This window comes from Merops nubicus, unplaced genomic scaffold (assembly GCF_000691845.1).
Source record: "Merops nubicus isolate BGI_N331 unplaced genomic scaffold, ASM69184v1 scaffold10202, whole genome shotgun sequence".
NCBI lineage: Eukaryota > Metazoa > Chordata > Aves > Coraciiformes > Meropidae > Merops > Merops nubicus.
Window position 1 is genome coordinate 20,876 of NW_008594253.1, and position 15,817 is coordinate 36,692.

The 15,817-nt window shown below is 51.5% G+C and overlaps 1 protein-coding gene across 1 annotated transcript in view; it reads left to right on the forward strand.

Moving 5' to 3' along the window:
- The window catches only part of LOC103768552 (histone-lysine N-methyltransferase EHMT1-like), a gene marked incomplete at its 5' end in the record, with an annotated part of 29,917 nt that extends 19,215 nt beyond the window's left edge, over positions 1-10,702 (forward strand). Inside the window, 7 exon segments of the mRNA XM_008935699.1 lie at positions 106-183; positions 1,358-1,473; positions 3,642-3,665; positions 3,667-3,711; positions 7,611-7,689; positions 10,000-10,175; positions 10,431-10,702. Of these exon segments, the coding sequence (XP_008933947.1) occupies positions 106-183; positions 1,358-1,473; positions 3,642-3,665; positions 3,667-3,711; positions 7,611-7,689; positions 10,000-10,175; positions 10,431-10,623 (711 nt within the window).
- Positions 10,703-15,817: the final 5,115 nt, after the last annotated feature.

The window sequence follows — 15,817 nt, forward strand, 5'->3', positions numbered from 1 at the left end:
CGGGAGGAGGTGAAGTCTTGTGTCTTCCTCTCTGACCCAGCCACAGGAGTAGCTCTGTCAGTGAGGTGGGTGGTGGGGAGTTAACCCCTTTGTCTTCTCTTCCAGTATTGTGTGTGTATAGACGACTGCTCCTCCAGCAACTGCATGTGTGGCCAACTCAGTATGCGCTGCTGGTATGATAAGGTGAGGACACAGAACCCCCTCTTGGCTTAGACCAGCTGAACTTTGTGCAGTTTTTGGGGTTACAGGAGTACTTTTGAAACAGTTCCTTGCACAGCTTCTCTCTTTTTGCTTTAAAATGCCTGGAGTTGCAGTCTCAGCTTTGAGATGGATGTGATGGTAACAGAACGTGTACTCAGGGAAGCTTTTCTAGCATTATTTATTTGTGTTTCTGTCATGCCAACTGAGCCATTAATTACACCCATGTGATAGAGAGCATTTAATAATCCATGTGTGAAAACAGCTCCCATTTCAGAGCAACACAGAACACGCTGTAATATGTAAACAAGGAGAGGGTAATAGAGACATTTTTTTTTTGCCTCCTTTTATTTGTTGTGATCCTTCTGGATGAAGGCAAAGTAAAGATGTTTTAACTGCAGCATTGCCAGAAGCCTGGTTTGTTTTGGGTAAGTGCGTGTCAGTCCTCCAGGGAGGCTTTGAGGTTAGCTTTTGGACAGGTTCTGCTAACATCAGAAGTTCTGTGAATCTCTGCAAGTTTCTCCCAGGGGGAATATTGGCATCTCTCTTTGGTTTGTAGCCATTTGATTTGCACGTTAATAGGTGATTATATCTTTTAAACCTCAAAAGCCAAATTTGTTAGATATGATTAACAGTGTCTATCGCTTCCTTAATCCTATATGGTTGGTAAATTATTGGATTGTAGCTTTTTTAGGAGTGTGATTTGGGAGCATAATGTGATTCACAGAACTTGAGTGTATTGGCCTTGTATTCTGGAATTTTAGGCTTTATTCCAGAGGCAGATAAGGCATCCACTTCTCCCCCTCTCAGCACTGCAAAATGATAACAGTGATGATGCACATCAGGTTTTTTGCACAGCACTGTAAAATTTTTATTATTTTTTAGATAGTGCCTAGAGTGATGTCAGGCAGCAAAACTGGAGACACTCCCTTGCTGTGTGTCAGCTGTCAGGGGTAGTGGTGAGCCTACCACAGTGTGGGGTGGAGCAAAACCACTGCAGAAGCTGAGGTCTGATGCTGGTTTTGTGGGGAGGTCGGGTCACGCCTCCACCTTGGGGTTCTCTGGCCCGTTTCTGCCCTCGGGGGAATTTCTACCCTTGGTTTGGAGGCGGTCCCAGGAGCAGACACCTAACCCAGTCTTGAATGCCTCTCCTCCTCAGGACGGCCGACTGCTGCCCGAGTTCAACATGGCTGAGCCACCACTGATCTTTGAGTGTAACCACGCGTGCTCGTGCTGGCGAACCTGCAGGAACCGCGTGGTGCAGAACGGGCTCAGGTGAGAAGGAGGATCCAAACTTGGCAAGACCAACACCAAACTCAGGAGCTTTCTGGCTTTCTAGTCTCAGCTCACCCATAAACCCACAAAACCCCAAGACTTCCTGAGATGAGACAGAAGTTGGGGCAGGTGCCACCACGCAGTGGTGGAGTGCAAGTGGGTTCCTGCGTGCTGCTGGTGGGACTGAAGCAGCAGCAGGTTGATGAGCTCTGGTAATAAGTGCACCCTGTCCCTGTCACGTGGGAACTGCAGTGTTCTTTCATCAGCCTGACCTTAAAACATATAAATGGCTTGTGGGTTTGCATGAGCAGCCTAGATGTAACTTCTTGGGTGGAGATCTGTGAAGAAAATAACAGCAACAGAAACTGCAAAGCCTTAATTTAGAAGATCTTCTAAGTTAGCAACCTATGTTAGAAACACAGGCCAGCATGCCCAGGCTTGGCTGCTTAAAATTTCCAAGTTATTGGCATGACTGCCCCTGAATTAGGTACCTGGATGCCTGTTGGCCTATGGATCAGGCTGTGAGAATTTTGGTGCCAGGCTGAAAATGCAATTAATTAAGTGTTTTGGTTTTGACCTCTGGTGTGGAGAATTTTGCCACTGTGCTAAGATCCAAGGAATCCCATTGGAAAAAAAAGACTTTTGCAAATTTTTTTGTTGTACTGATAACACTTTTTTTTTTTTGCAAGCTTTGTAGTTTCAATGACATTTTGCAACATTAAAAATAAGTAAGGAAGAAGCTTGATGCATTTCCAGAGAACTTTGCCTCTCTCTGGTTTTCCCTGCCAAGCTCCAGAGCTCCGGTGTGGACGTGGGTGTTTATTTAGGAGCTGTACAGCTAGAGCTGTTGCTTCTGCATTTTTGTCTCTCTGAGTGTTTCTCTGAAAGACAGGAAGGGTTGGAGCCACGAGCCTGGGAGAGCAGCTCTGTGGGGAAGCTGGCAGCAGGGTCAGGGGCTTGGCAGAGCTGTGCTGGAGGTCCCTGGGAGGCCGTGGAGGAAACCTCCTGCCTTTGGGCTGCAGCGTGACTGACACTTGGGTGCTCCCACTCCATTTTCAGTGCTTCCTTTATCAGATTTGCTCCAGATTACCTCCACTCAGCAGCACACACGTTCCCATCTGGCAGGCTGAGCCAGGTCGGTCCTGCTGCTGCTGGTGTTGATCCTGAGAGCAGAGCCTGAACCTGGGCTGGGCTCTCTGCTTTGCTGATGGACGAGGCAAAGCATGGGGGAGCTTCCTCAAGTCTGAAATACAGTGGTTATAACTGGTTTCTTTGAGCACAGTCATTCCCATGAAGTCATGTTTTTCCCTGGTGAGGGCTCTGGGAGCTGTGAGAGAACGCATGGCCCTTGGTTTGAGCTGAGGGTGCAAGGAGGGGATGGGTGGGGGAAAAAAGTAGTGGAAAAAGCAACAGGGTGAAGTTAAGGTGAGCATGTGGTTTCTCTTTATTCTGATGACAGTGTTGTTGAGAGTGGGATTTGGTTCCCTCAGGGACAGAGCCCTGGAGACCGTTCATCCTGCACTTAACTCAAGTCCTGGCTGAGCAGGAGGCAGAATGACTTACAGGATTGTTTCTCTGCCTATAATCTCCATCAGTAAAATTCCACAGAGTAGCTATTACAACAAGAAGCTTCAAGTTGCAACGTTTCTTCCTTGTCTTTCAGCCAGGGAGCTGGATATGATGGAGCTGCTAAATGCACTGGCCTCAGCAGAGGGCAAAGGGATCAGAGCACTTAGCTCAAGGTGTTCTCTGTTCACCCGAAGCTCCTGGCCTTCCCCCTCCAGCACCCCTCCCTGCAGAGCTACTCTGCCTGAAGTCCCCTTTCCCCTTCCCTGCCTTCCCCTGAGTGCCAGCCCTGTGCACACAAGGGAAGAGAAATGCTGGTGGTGAGATTCTGGTATCCTACATGTAAATCCTCAGTGGTGTAACCACAGAGGGCATCGAGTCCCCTGCCCGCTGCCCGGGCCCCGGGCGTGCGCCTGGCAGGGTGCAGCTGGGCAGGGCGAGGGGCTTGGTGGGCACCCATCCCCTGTGCTCAGCGGGAGAGCCGGGGGGGCTGAATTTGGGAACCCCCCGAGCCTGCTGGCAGCAGATCCTCAGCTGGCCCCCCAGCCCCGGCGCTGGCTGCGGCCGCCGCCCTCAGCACGGCCGCCCTGCCTCTCTTCCAGGGCTCGGCCGCAGCTCTACCGGGCCCGTGCGGACGACGCAGGACATCCCTCTGGGAACCTTCGTGTGCGAGTAAGTTCCTCAGCTCTCAGCAGCTCACCCCAGCCCCTCGCTGCCCGGGGCGTGCTCCTCTTTGAGGAGAGCTTGTCACCCAAATCCAGCTGGAACCGAGCTGAGCTGCTTGCCCTCAGCCAGAGCTTTCCTGCCTCTTTCCTGCTCTGTTTGTCCTTCCCCTCGCGGCTTTCTCCACCCCTGCTCACCTCTCGTACCCCTCTGAAACACAAGCCATGGGGGGAAAAAAACACATCTGGGTCATGCTGCAGACGTGCTCACGTGTTCACCACAGAAAGGGGACACTGAAGGCCAGGACAATTTGGAACAACTTTTTTCATATAGGATCCTTCTCTGTTTCAATACCCGAGAGGTCTTCCAGTGTCACAGTGCTGGATTTAGTCTGATTCAGCAAAACAGTGAAGCCCTTGGCGTTGAGCACATGTTTCGGCCCTGGTTCAATAAAGTACTTAAGAACAAAAATGCTCAGATTTATGTCAGGAGAAAAGAACTGCTGTTGAACCCCACCGGTTTTAGGCTTTAAAGTGGCACATGTATTTTATGAAATATTTTGGAAAGTGTTTTCTTCCTTGCAATACTGCAGTGACTTAAGGCCTTCTAAATAAGTCTGGGACTTGTGCTCTTCTTGGAAATAGGTGCTGGGAGTTTTTAGAACTAGCTGTTAATGTTTTCTAGAATTGGGGCAGGGGATTGAGGAAGATTATTGCAGAATTGAAAAAAGAAAAAAGTGGGGAAGAGAAAAATCTGCAGTGAATTGGCCAAGTATTTCTCCCACGTCAAGAGCTGCCACATGATAAAATATTTTTTTCAGAGGTAAAGCTTAAAACTGTGGGAAATGAGCAGGTAGTTGCCTCATATGGCAGTTGTTACTCTGCTTTGGGAGAAGGATAACTATTGGTGTAAGGATGGATTTTATTCCATAATTTTTCACATATGCCCACATGGGGGACAAATCTGGAATAGTTCTTACAACACTTTTATTCAGCAAAACTCTGCTGGTCCTGACTGTTCCTGTGTGTAAATGCCTTTCTTACACACATGCTGCTTTTCAGCTCGCTCCATCCTTCCCATGCCTTTCAGCTTTTCTCTGTAATCACTCCAAGAATGGTTTCCCTTTCTATTCCTGCTTGCAGGCTGTCCCCCTGGCAGCCCACAGCAGCTTCTGCGGGGAGCGGTGAGCAGTGCTCAGAGCAGTTTGGCAGCTGGGAGCAAGGCTGTGCCAGTGTGGTGACCAGCCAGCCCTCCCACTATCATCTCCAGGGCTTCCCAGACCCTTCAGCTTCCCCAGACCCTCCTACTAACACCCTGTGGGACCTTCAGCAGCATCCTGGAAGAGCAGCTTAGTGAGGGGAGATGCAGCAGCAGCATCCTCCCTGCCTTGCCAGGCTCCCAGGGAGTTTTTAGGCTTCTCCACTCACAGATGCTCTGGAGACTGAAGTGCTCAGTGCAGGTTTCTCCCTGAGCTCTGAATTTGTGACTGCTCAGAAGCTGCTGTTACTCACCCTGTGCTGATGTTGCTGTGGGATGTTCTGAATCTGTTCTGTGCGTGCTTGGTTGGTAGGTGGTGTAACTGCTCATCCTGGAAGTGGCACAGCTGGTTAAGGGCTTTACTGGAAGGGCTGTGAGGTAGTGGGGTGTGGAAACCAGAGGTTCCTGAGGGTCTGGTCTGTTCTTCCCAGGGCATGTCCAGTGCATGGCTTTCAGATACTTCATTTCTGTACAAAACTGGGGTGCTGTAGTAAGCTGCCATCTGCATTGAGCCAGATGTTTCAGCCACACCTTCAGCCAGGGCAGCTCAGGGTGTCCAGTCTCCCACAGCCCATGGAGAACCCTGGAGCCTGTGCTGGGGACTTCTTGTTGCTCTTGGGTTTTGCACAGAGTGTGCTCTGGTCTGTGGTGATGAGTGGCAGTGTAAAGCTCTGAGATGGGCTTACTTGCCATCACCATGCTGAATTCTTGCTGAGAAGAAAGACTCTGGCTTGATTTTGTGAGTTCTTCAAGGCAGGGTCTGATTCCCTTGCTCTTTTTTGGCTAGGGACACGTACCTCTTTCACATCCTTCCATGAGTTTGGATGTGGGGAAATCAGGGAACTGTTTGCATCTGTAAGCAGTCCTGGAAAGGAAATGAGTTATGGGAATAGTCTTTTAAGGAACATCAACCCAACAATTTGTAATTAGATTGTGGGTTTTGGTTTCAGTGAGCTGTAAAGCAGCAGTGGCTGTCCCTGAGCACAGCACAGGGTTGTTCAGCTGGTTCTCAGCTGCCACCAGCCACGCTACAGCAGTTGCTGAATTTGTGCAGCAATCTCTGGCCATCACCTTCCTATGGCTTCAGGTCACCACTGAGTGTGTGATTTCCAGTAACCCCGTGGCCTCACGGGAGCACTTGGTAAATCACAGGCTGTGGTGGGGCAAGCAGGAGGATCCCCGTGGCAGCAGCCTTGGCAGAGCAGCTTGGCCAGACTGCTGGGCGTTGGGAACTGCAGCCAAGTGATCCCTTGTCCCAGAGCACATGGGGCCTCTCCAGGTTACACTCCTCTTCCCCAGCCTGGAGTTAAATGCTGCCTTCAGCCCCAGCAGGAGGTGGACACGCTTGGTTAAGGGTTTGAAGGTGCCTGGAGAGCTGCAGAGGAGTGCTGTGATAATGGCTGCTCATCACGGGAGGCTCTGCTGATGCTGTGAAGAATATTTGTATTGTGAATCCTTTGCTTATCATTAATTAGCATTGCATTGCAGGCTGGGAAGACTTAGATACCACAATCTGCTGCCCTGTTGCTTCTTCCAGCACTGTGCCAGGCTGCCCAGGGCAGTGGTGGAGTCCCCACCCCTGGAGGGGTTTCCAAGCTGTGGAGATGTGGTGCTGAGGGACACGTTTTAGTGAGGACCTGGCAGTGCTGGGTTAACAATTGGACTTGATGATTTTAAAGGTCTCTTGCATCCAAAATGTTTCTATCATTCTTCTCATCTCCTGCCTCTGGCTCAGCACCTTTCCTCCTGTGTCTCTTACTTGCATTGCAAGCAAGGAAATGTTGAACTTTGACTGTCCAAAGCTATTTAAGATGGAGATGGGGAGGCAAATGTGGGAAAACTAGTTCAGTGGGGACTCCTGCAACAAGGGGGTTTGCATCCAAACCAGCATCTGCCTGGGGGGTGCATGGTTCTGGGTGTATTTAGTCTTTCTCAGCGAGCCAGGCCGAGCAGCACATGCCTCATGGTGCTCAGAGGACCTGGTTGGTTCTGCCTTGCACCTGGTTTTACAACAAGGTGGTTGTTGCTGGGCTCACAGCTCTGATTTATTGTGGTTTGAGAGAGACTGAGAAAGAAGCGTAGACTTCTAGATCTGAAGAATACTGAGAAAGATCCCCAAATCCTTCCAGGGATCCTGCCAGGTTAGGGTAGACCTAAGGCTTTTAGAACAAAACCTTTTAAGGTCTGTAGCCTGTGTAATTGGTCAAAATACCCTGGAAGATACAGGAAGGAGAGGCACAAATGTTTTACTTTGGGATGAGGACAGCACAAGCACTGCAGTGCTGTATGGAAGAGCCAGGGCTTGAGTCTGACCGTGAACATAAGGAGAATTGGATTAATGTGTTGATCTTGGCCAACAAAGAGATTTGTAAGAGGAAACATAGTCCTCAGGAAAAAGTAAATTTTGTTGGAAGTAAGGCTCCAATTTTAATATTAAAAGTGTTGCCCTGAAAAGATGGAGCTTGGAGCCAGATTTTAGCTGGTGTGAGTTGGCAAAGCTCGGTTTGCCTGGGTGGCTCTGAGGTGACCAGCAGTGTGAAGGCTCTGGGTTGCCACCTGGCCCTGGGCTGTGTCCTTTTCTTTCCCTTGTCCCAGAAGGAGATGTTTGACTGCACGAGCATCTGACTCCTGCCTGTGCTGTTTGCCCACAGGTACGTTGGTGAGCTGATATCCGACTCCGAGGCAGACGTCCGTGAAGAGGACTCCTACCTCTTCGACCTTGACAACAAGGTACTGTATCTGAAGGTGTCCAACCAGACAGAGCCAAGGTCTCACCCCTCCAAAAGAGCAAAGAGAGCATTTGTCTCCATCTTGATGTCCAGCATGATCTGAAAGCCTGCAGAGAGGAGGAGCCGCGTCCTCCCTGTGCTTCACTCAGCATAGAGGGGTTGAGGGAAGGCTTGGGGCTTGTTAAAGTGCTGTCAGAGCCCAGCAGTGCTGGGCCACCACTGGACGTGCTGCCCACGCCAGTTTTGATGCAAGATGTTCTTCTGTCAAAACCATTTGGGCATCCTGAGTTCAGTTGTTTAGTTTTTGCTGCTCAAGGGTGTACGTGTGGGTTTGCAGCGCTGTGGAGTGGCAGCTCTGTAAGTTCCTCATAAAAAAGATGAGCTGGAAGACTCAGAAACCCCTGTTCATTTATAAAGGGACCCATCAGGTAGCCTGGTGGGGACTGGAGGCTTGTTCTGCTGGTAGTTCTGTGGAGCAGAAACCATGCTTTGAAAGTGTGATCTAAAGCTTTTAAGCAAGGCCATCACTTCAGACTTCACTTGTGACAGGAGGAGAGGAGAAAGGTGAGCTGAGGACTCCAGGGAGTGGGGTGGTTTCCAAGGAAGGCTGCAAAACAGTCGCTGTCTTCTTTCTGTCATCAGCTAGTGAGGAAGATGCTCTGCTTTGTATTTTTGACTGTTTATTTTTTAAAGCAACACACCATCAACAACTGAAAAAACATAACTAGTCAGCCTTGGGGCCAGTCTGAAAGCAGCGAGGTCAAACTGCAATTAAGAACTTGAAAAGCAGCAGGGACTTCAACCTGGTTTTGGGTTTTTACCAGCAAGAGCCCACGTGAGCCTTGCCTTTAGGTTAGCCCTGGGCTCGCTGCCTAGAGGGACAACCTCTGTTTATGAAACCTCCAGTGAAGCAAGGAGGGAAACCTAAGCACAGGCATAAGCTTAGTCTTTTTTCAGGGTATCTTCAAAGTGAAGTATCTGCAGAAAACCAGGCACCAAGTCATGGAGTGATCATTAAAAGAAGCCCATGAGGCAGGGCAGAGCCAGCCAGGTCCTGTAGCCTCCCCAGGGAAGAAATTTTTCCTGATATCCAACCTAAACCTCCCCCAGCACAACTTGAGGCTGTTTCCTCACATCCTATTGATTATGACTTTGGAGATTAGACCAACACTTCATCTCACCCCAGGGCAGGTTCATGGTTGCTCTTTGCCCTCTCTGGTTGCCACTGTGTGACTTAGATCCCAATAACCTCATAGCAAGGTGGGAAACTGTTTTGGACTTGCCCTCCTCAGCAGCTTCACCGTGAGGATGCTGCCTGTGTTGGTCAAGGCAGCAGGCTCCTTTCCTGAGGAACACATCTTGACTTGGATGGTGGAGAGCTCAGCTCTTCCCAGATGGTCACTAGATGCAGTAGTGGGTGATGTTGTCCTCGCCAACCGTGGCATTTCCATGCATGGAAGTGAGGGGGTGATGGGAATGGCTTCCAATTAAAATGAGAGCTGGTAGCACTGTGTGTGGTGTGGGACCATGTGGGGTGACACCTCCCCCAGTCGCTGGGACATCTTCCCTGGGCTGCTGCAGCAGTTGGGTGGTGTGAGCTGGCACAGCTCGTCCATTAGCGACTGCGAGGTGCTTGCCCAAAAGGGAGTTTGAGCACCACTAATGGAGCCTTTTGCTTTTGGCCTCTTTGCAACTGAAATTAGCTTCTGTAATTAAAGTCTCTGCTTTGCACAGTCATTCTCTGCTGCAATAAAAAAGCCCTGTGGGGGGTTCTTTTATATTCAAGGAAAACAAAATATTACTGCTCTCTGGAAAGGGAATTTCTGTGTTCTCACTTTCACTTTTATCTGCAAAAACTTGGGTTTTCTCAGGGCTCTAGCTTTGTCTTTCCTGGCTGCCATCTTCAACGAGAGGACAGAACAGATGCTCGTCCCTCTGTCTGGTGGCTTCACCCAGAAGGTGTCTGTCTGCACCACCCATCAATCCCACGACACCAAACTGGTGCTTTAGTGGAGGGGGGCTGGGGGAGCTGCTGTGCCCGCCGGCAGCGGGGGCATTTTCAGAGCTCTCTGTGCTCATAGGGGCAGGGTGCCCTGCTGAAAGGGGCAGTTCCAGGGTGCTGCTGAGCCTCCAGGTGTGTGTGGTTAGTCCTGAAGCTCAGGGGGTGTGCTGCCCTGGCAGCTGTCCCTCCTGGAGCTCCCCAGGGCACCAGTGGGACGAGCGGCGGCTCGGCCGTTTGCTGGATTTAAACAAGCAGCAGCAATACTGATCCTGACCTCGCCTAACGAGAGCCACGGTGTTTCTCCCCTAGGATGGAGAGGTGTACTGCATAGATGCCCGTTTCTATGGCAACATCAGCCGCTTTATAAACCACCTCTGTGAGCCAAACCTCATCCCAGTGCGTGTCTTCATGTCGCACCAGGACCTGCGCTTCCCCAGGATCGCCTTCTTCAGCACCAGGCACATAGAGGCCGGAGAGGAGATCGGGTAGGTGCTGTCCCAGGGCCAGGAGCCACTGCCCTGCTCCAGCAAAGGGTGGAGTGCAGGGGGATGAAGCTCTGCTCCCACCCTGGTTCCCTCCAGGGGGATGAAGCTCTGCTCCCGAGCTGGTTCCCTCCATCCCTTTGCTCTCCAGGCCATGCCCCCAGCCGCGGTTCCCCCCCGGGGGATCCCACAGACCCTCTCCATGCCCCGAAGCTTTGCAGATGCTGCCCTGTGCTGACCTCTGTCTCTCTTTTGCAGCTTTGACTACGGAGACAGGTTCTGGGACATCAAAGGCAAATACTTCAGCTGTCAGTGCGGTTCACCCAAGTGCAAACACTCGAGCTCAGCGCTGGCCCAGCGGCAGGCGAGCACCTCGGCCCAGGACACGCAGGAAAACGGGCTCCCCGACACCAGCTCTGCCAGCTCTGCCACGGCAGCCGGCCCCTTTTGAGGCTCTGCTCCCCAGAGACTGACTTGTTTTAACCCTATAGATTCACATACTGTTTGAATTTCCATTTAATGAGAAAAAAAATCCCAACAAAATCCCTAAAAAAAAAAAAACAAAACAAACCCAACAGCCCCGTGCTCAAGGAAAGCCAAGGGTTCGTGACACTTAGGGCTGTGCCACCGACTGTTACTTGAGGAATAAGTGAAAGCAGACCCCACCTCTGTGATGTTTTCTCCCCTCCCCGGCCCTGGAGAGCTGCTGGTTTGCACAGCTGCTTGTGGAGGGGCGGCTGTCGCGGTTTTTTGGCTGTCCTGGCCTTGTCTCTTCATGTGCTGAGTGTTGTCAGAGCCCAGGGAGAGCCGGTCGTCCTCCTGCGACTGCTCTTAACTGAATGGCTCGCTCATGCCAAGTCATCTCCAGTTCACTTGGAATAAACTTTGAGTACTTGATGGGACTTTCTTTCTACAAGCCATGGGGGAGCGGGGAGGGAGAAGGGGAGGTGCTGGCCTTTGGGTTTGCTCGGCACAGCCCCGGGGCAGGTTCTGCTGGTTGGTTTGTTTGCTCTGTCTTGGTTGGTTTATTTTTTTTATTGTTGTTGTTATCGTTATTTTTTTTTTAACCATTAATTTCTCCCACATCTCACAGGACATTGTGGTGGGGCCTTTCCCTAGGAGCTAGAGGGCATTTCTAACCCGTACCCTCCTTGTTACCAAATCCAACGGCTTTTCTTCTCTCCTGATGAGAAGAAACCCACGGTCCTCCAGATCCCTTTGATCCCTGGCTCTCTCTGGAGCCTCTTCCCCATAGACCCCGTTCCCTCCCAGGCTTCCTCGGGGACAAAGCAGCTCTGGGCCCTGCCCCTGTCTCCGTGCCGGGCTCATCCGTGGAAGGATCTCCCTCGCCCCGCCGCGCTAGGCAGGGAAGGCTGAAGGGGGTTGTACAAGACACTAACTTCTTCAGAAATGCAGGTGGTTTGTTGTTTTATTTTTAAAAAAAAAAAAGCAAATGGTGAAGTATATATCCTAGAGAACCTCGACTCGCAGCTGCCAGCTGGGGCCAACAGCAGACAGGACATGGCACGGCGAGAAGACCCCAGATGCCACCAGCTCGCCTGTTCCCATCACTTTTCTCAACGCTGGGCACCTTGGATTCATTTTTAAGCCACATTGCTTAGGAGGTTTCAATAAACCCGATTTATTTTTTACCATGACCGAAACATTGGGGACTAGCATTAAAAAAAAAGAGGAAAAAAAAAAAAAAAAACAGGAAAAAAAAACACAGGAAAAAAAAAAACCAAACACAAAACGACAAAAAGAAACCACAAAACAAAACGGTGCTGATTCTGGTGTGATTTTTTGCTCACCACGTGAATATAAACTATCAGTTGTATAAAAAGAACAAAGTGATTTTAGTATAAAAAATGCAGGAAAAAAAAAACAGAAAACTTTTTTCTAAATTGTTAGTATTGTAGTGTGAATAAATTTGCCATCACCTTTTGTGTGGTGGCCGGGCAGGTCATTATCTTAATTTTTTTTTTTTTTTTTGCATATTATCTTTAAATACTGTAATTAGTGCAGTAACAGTTGGTTTTTTTTTTTTGTTCATCTCTTCTAGAACATTCATAATGCCGTCATGTTTATTATTATTATTTTTTTTCTGTTCATGTTTTTGACAGTTTTAAAGGAGCAGTCTTTTGGCTCTGATCATTTTCTTGTTCTGTTTTCAATGAAACCAATAAAAAAAAGAAAAAAAAAAGTGCTTTAAAAGAAGTTTGGTCTTTTTATACCTACTGGGCTGGGGTGGAGGGGTGTTGGTGCTGAGACCTCGCAGCCTGGGGCTTGAAAGGAAAATGAGGAAAGCAAAAAAAACAACGCCAAATGTTGCATCCTTTCAAGCAGGGGAAAAGAAACCTGACTCTGCTCCTTGGTCAGAGGGGGTTTGGGTTTGGTTCTTGCAGTTTGTGTAATCCTTGAGTGTTCTGCTTGGGAGCAGAGCTGGTCCCCACGGCCCGTGATGCCTCCTCATCACCTGCATGGAGGCAATTAAATCAAATTAAATATAAAAGGCCAAAGAGAGGGATGAGGGGAAGAGTCTACCTGCAAGCAAACCCCGGGGAGGTTCTCTATCATGGGTGGTGAGGAGGAGCCGCGGGGCTCCGTGCAGCTCCGGCCAGGGCAGGGGCTGGGTTTGGGGGTAAAAAAAAAACATCCCTGGAGGGGAGTGCCAGGGGTTCCCCCCAATGCCCCGGGTGCCAGGTGGGGGCTGCTGAGGCGGGGTGACTAAGCACGGCCACCGCTCGCCCTCGCCGTCCACCCGCGTCGGGAAGAGGCAGCTCTGAGTCACTGCCAGGGATAGCTCATGAGAAGATTCAGCACTGGTGGGAAGAGCCCGGCCCGGTGCCAGCCGGGGGTGGGAGGAGCTGGGGGGGCCTCGGCCACGGCCTCGCCCACCTCACAGGAGCCCCAGGGGTGCCCTCCTCATCCTCGCTCCCGAGGTGGTGGGATGCAGCGTCTGTGGGTTGGGTCTGGTTGGTGGGAACTGGTGGGAGAGTGAGCAGGACCCTTGGAGACACCCACGTGCCCTCACACACCGTTTAACGAGAGGCTAATGCTAATTACAATCATGCGTGCCAATATTGCATAATTAAAGATGATAATGAAACTAATAGGCTGTAATTGAAGGTGAGAAGTGGAAAACCTCCAGAGAAATCTGATCTCCCAATGTAACTGTCCCCAAACCAGCTGTTTCCCTGGGGTTAAGGTGGGAAACACCCATGTTTGTGGTAGTGCCTGGGGGTCACACACTGCTGGTCCTGAGCCCCTGGGCTCGGGGTGCAGGGGCAAAGCCACCTCAGCCACTCTGCCATCCCCACTCACCTGGGGCCAGTGCCTTGTGGAGATGCTTCGTTTCCAAGGATGTGACAATATTAACGTCACGATTTTCCCTGCAGCTAAACTGCTCCATCACTGACTGAGGGTCCTGCACAGCCCGGGCTGCCCGAGGAGGTGTCTGTAGCTCTGATCTTCCTCTGGTTGAAGTCAGAGCTTTGTTTTCCTTCAATGCAGCATCTGCTGCAGGCTTTGCTTTCAAGCCATGAGACCTCGCAGCTTGCCCGAGGGTGCAAAGAACCCTTCAGGCCTTCAATGGCCCTTCCCCAGGGATTTTGGCACTGGGCACACGGTGCTTTGGGATGTCCCTGTGGTCACACAGCACCCTGGGGAGTGGGGCAAGGGGTGGATGAAGGATTTGGGTGCACAGCTGAGCTGTGGGGGGTTCTTGTTCAGCATCCTGCCCTTGCCCACGTGGCTGGGAGGAGGGTAACAGGGCAAAAAAGCCGATTTTATAGAGCTGGAGGGGACGCTGCTCTCCTTCCACGTGTGGGGCATCCCTGCTCCCCTTCCTCTTCCCACTGGTCCTCCCCCAGTGGAGGCTGGGGACCCTCAGGCCGTGGTGGGGCTGCACTGAGCTGTGTCCTGCAGGACAGGGTCCCACAGCCCTTTTTGGGGTGCTGCACTCACCTGCAGCTCAGGACTCTTGTGGGGAGGTCGTGTTAATTCACTACAGGAGCAGGGCCGGGCAATTCGAGGTGCCCCGTTGGGGAGCTGGGCTGTGGTGCTGAGCTGGGCTCCTTCATGCCCACCTCCCTCCTGCACCCCGCTCCCAGTGGGCATCAGGCCCCTGTGGCTATCGGGGGCATCGTGCAGGGGGCAGTGCCCTGCTCTGGGTGAGACAGGGATGGGTCAAACCCTCTGCACACCAGCGGGTGGTGGAGCTGCTGAGCCCGTGCTGGCTCATCTCCTCAGGGGCTGCTGGGCATGGGGGGGGCTAGAAAGGCACCCAAAAGGCAGCACCCATCGCCCTGCAGCTGAACTGGGCCAGCAAAGCCATGAAATTACCCCAAAATATTGGAGCTGATCTGGCTTCTCCTCTTTACAGTCTCCATCTTCATCCTGCAGCGCCGACCTCCCTCGCCCAGGAAACGTGAGTGAGGGTGATGGTTTTCCTGCAGCCCCGGAGCCACAGGTAGGAGTTAAAACATTTCTAACACTCTGATTTCTGAGCCTTTGCCAGAGCTGGGGGAAATATTAGTTTATCTCCCTGATAGCACAGAATATTCCCTCGGCTGCCAAGCGAGCTCCCGTATCGCACGTTTAATTTCCTTTCTGGTGCTCTGGGGCAGGATGAAGGGCAGGGGGCTGCTGCTGTTGGCAGGTTTGGTGCCCTGGCTGCTGGTGGGAGAGCCTCACGCCGGGCTGAGGTTCAGGTTTAGACTCTGCAGGCAGGATGGGAGCGATGGAGCAGGCGAGGGGAGTGGTGTTGGTGCTGGGAGATTGGGCTCAGCCCCCGCGTCCCGTCCCAGGCAGCAGCACTAAGGACTGAGCACCCAGACAGTTGGGAGATTAATTGCTTTAATTGGGAGGTTGAACAAGGTCAGCCCCACGCCAGAGTTTTCCCTGACTCTGCCCATGCTGTTTGACCCATGTGAGAGGCATTAGAGGACTTGGTAGGTGAGTGGTGCTGAGCAGCTGCTGGAGCTCCCACGTTGCTGGGCAGGAGACATGGAGGGAGATGTCCTGCTGGATGTGCCCGTGTGCCATGGAAGGTGGCAGCACCCATCAGCCCGGCCAGGGAAGGACACAGTGGTGCCCAGAGACACCAAAGCCTCAGCTCCCATGCCAAGGAGCGCCCGGTGCAATGTGCTGCTCCTGTGCAGGATGTGGCTCAGCAACCCCAAACCCCGGCCCCAGCTACTGGGGGATTTGGACCCAGCCTGGTGACAGGGAGCCCTGGTAGCAGGGGAGTGTCCCTGTGCCTGGAAAGTTTGTATTTACAATGAATAAATGCTGCCTGGACCCTCTAGGTTGGGTTGGGAAGTGGAAGGAAGGAAACCCAGTTAACAAGAGTGTCCCCACCATGTTGCACCCTGATTATCACATGCTCAGCACTAGCAAAGGAGGCCAAAACATCTTACTGACCAGCTCTTCACCATGCCTTCTCTTGGAGGGCTGAAAGGTTTGCAGGTACCTAAGATTCAGGCTTTGTTTTTTTTGACCTTGCCCCCTCCCTAGACCTGCTGGAACCAGGGTGTTTATGCCCCAGGGCTGCCCATGCTTTTATTAAGCCTGATGTTTGGCTGGGATTAAATTCATCATTACAGAGAAGCTCCCCAGCTGACCTGGTAGGAGCAGGGCACCAG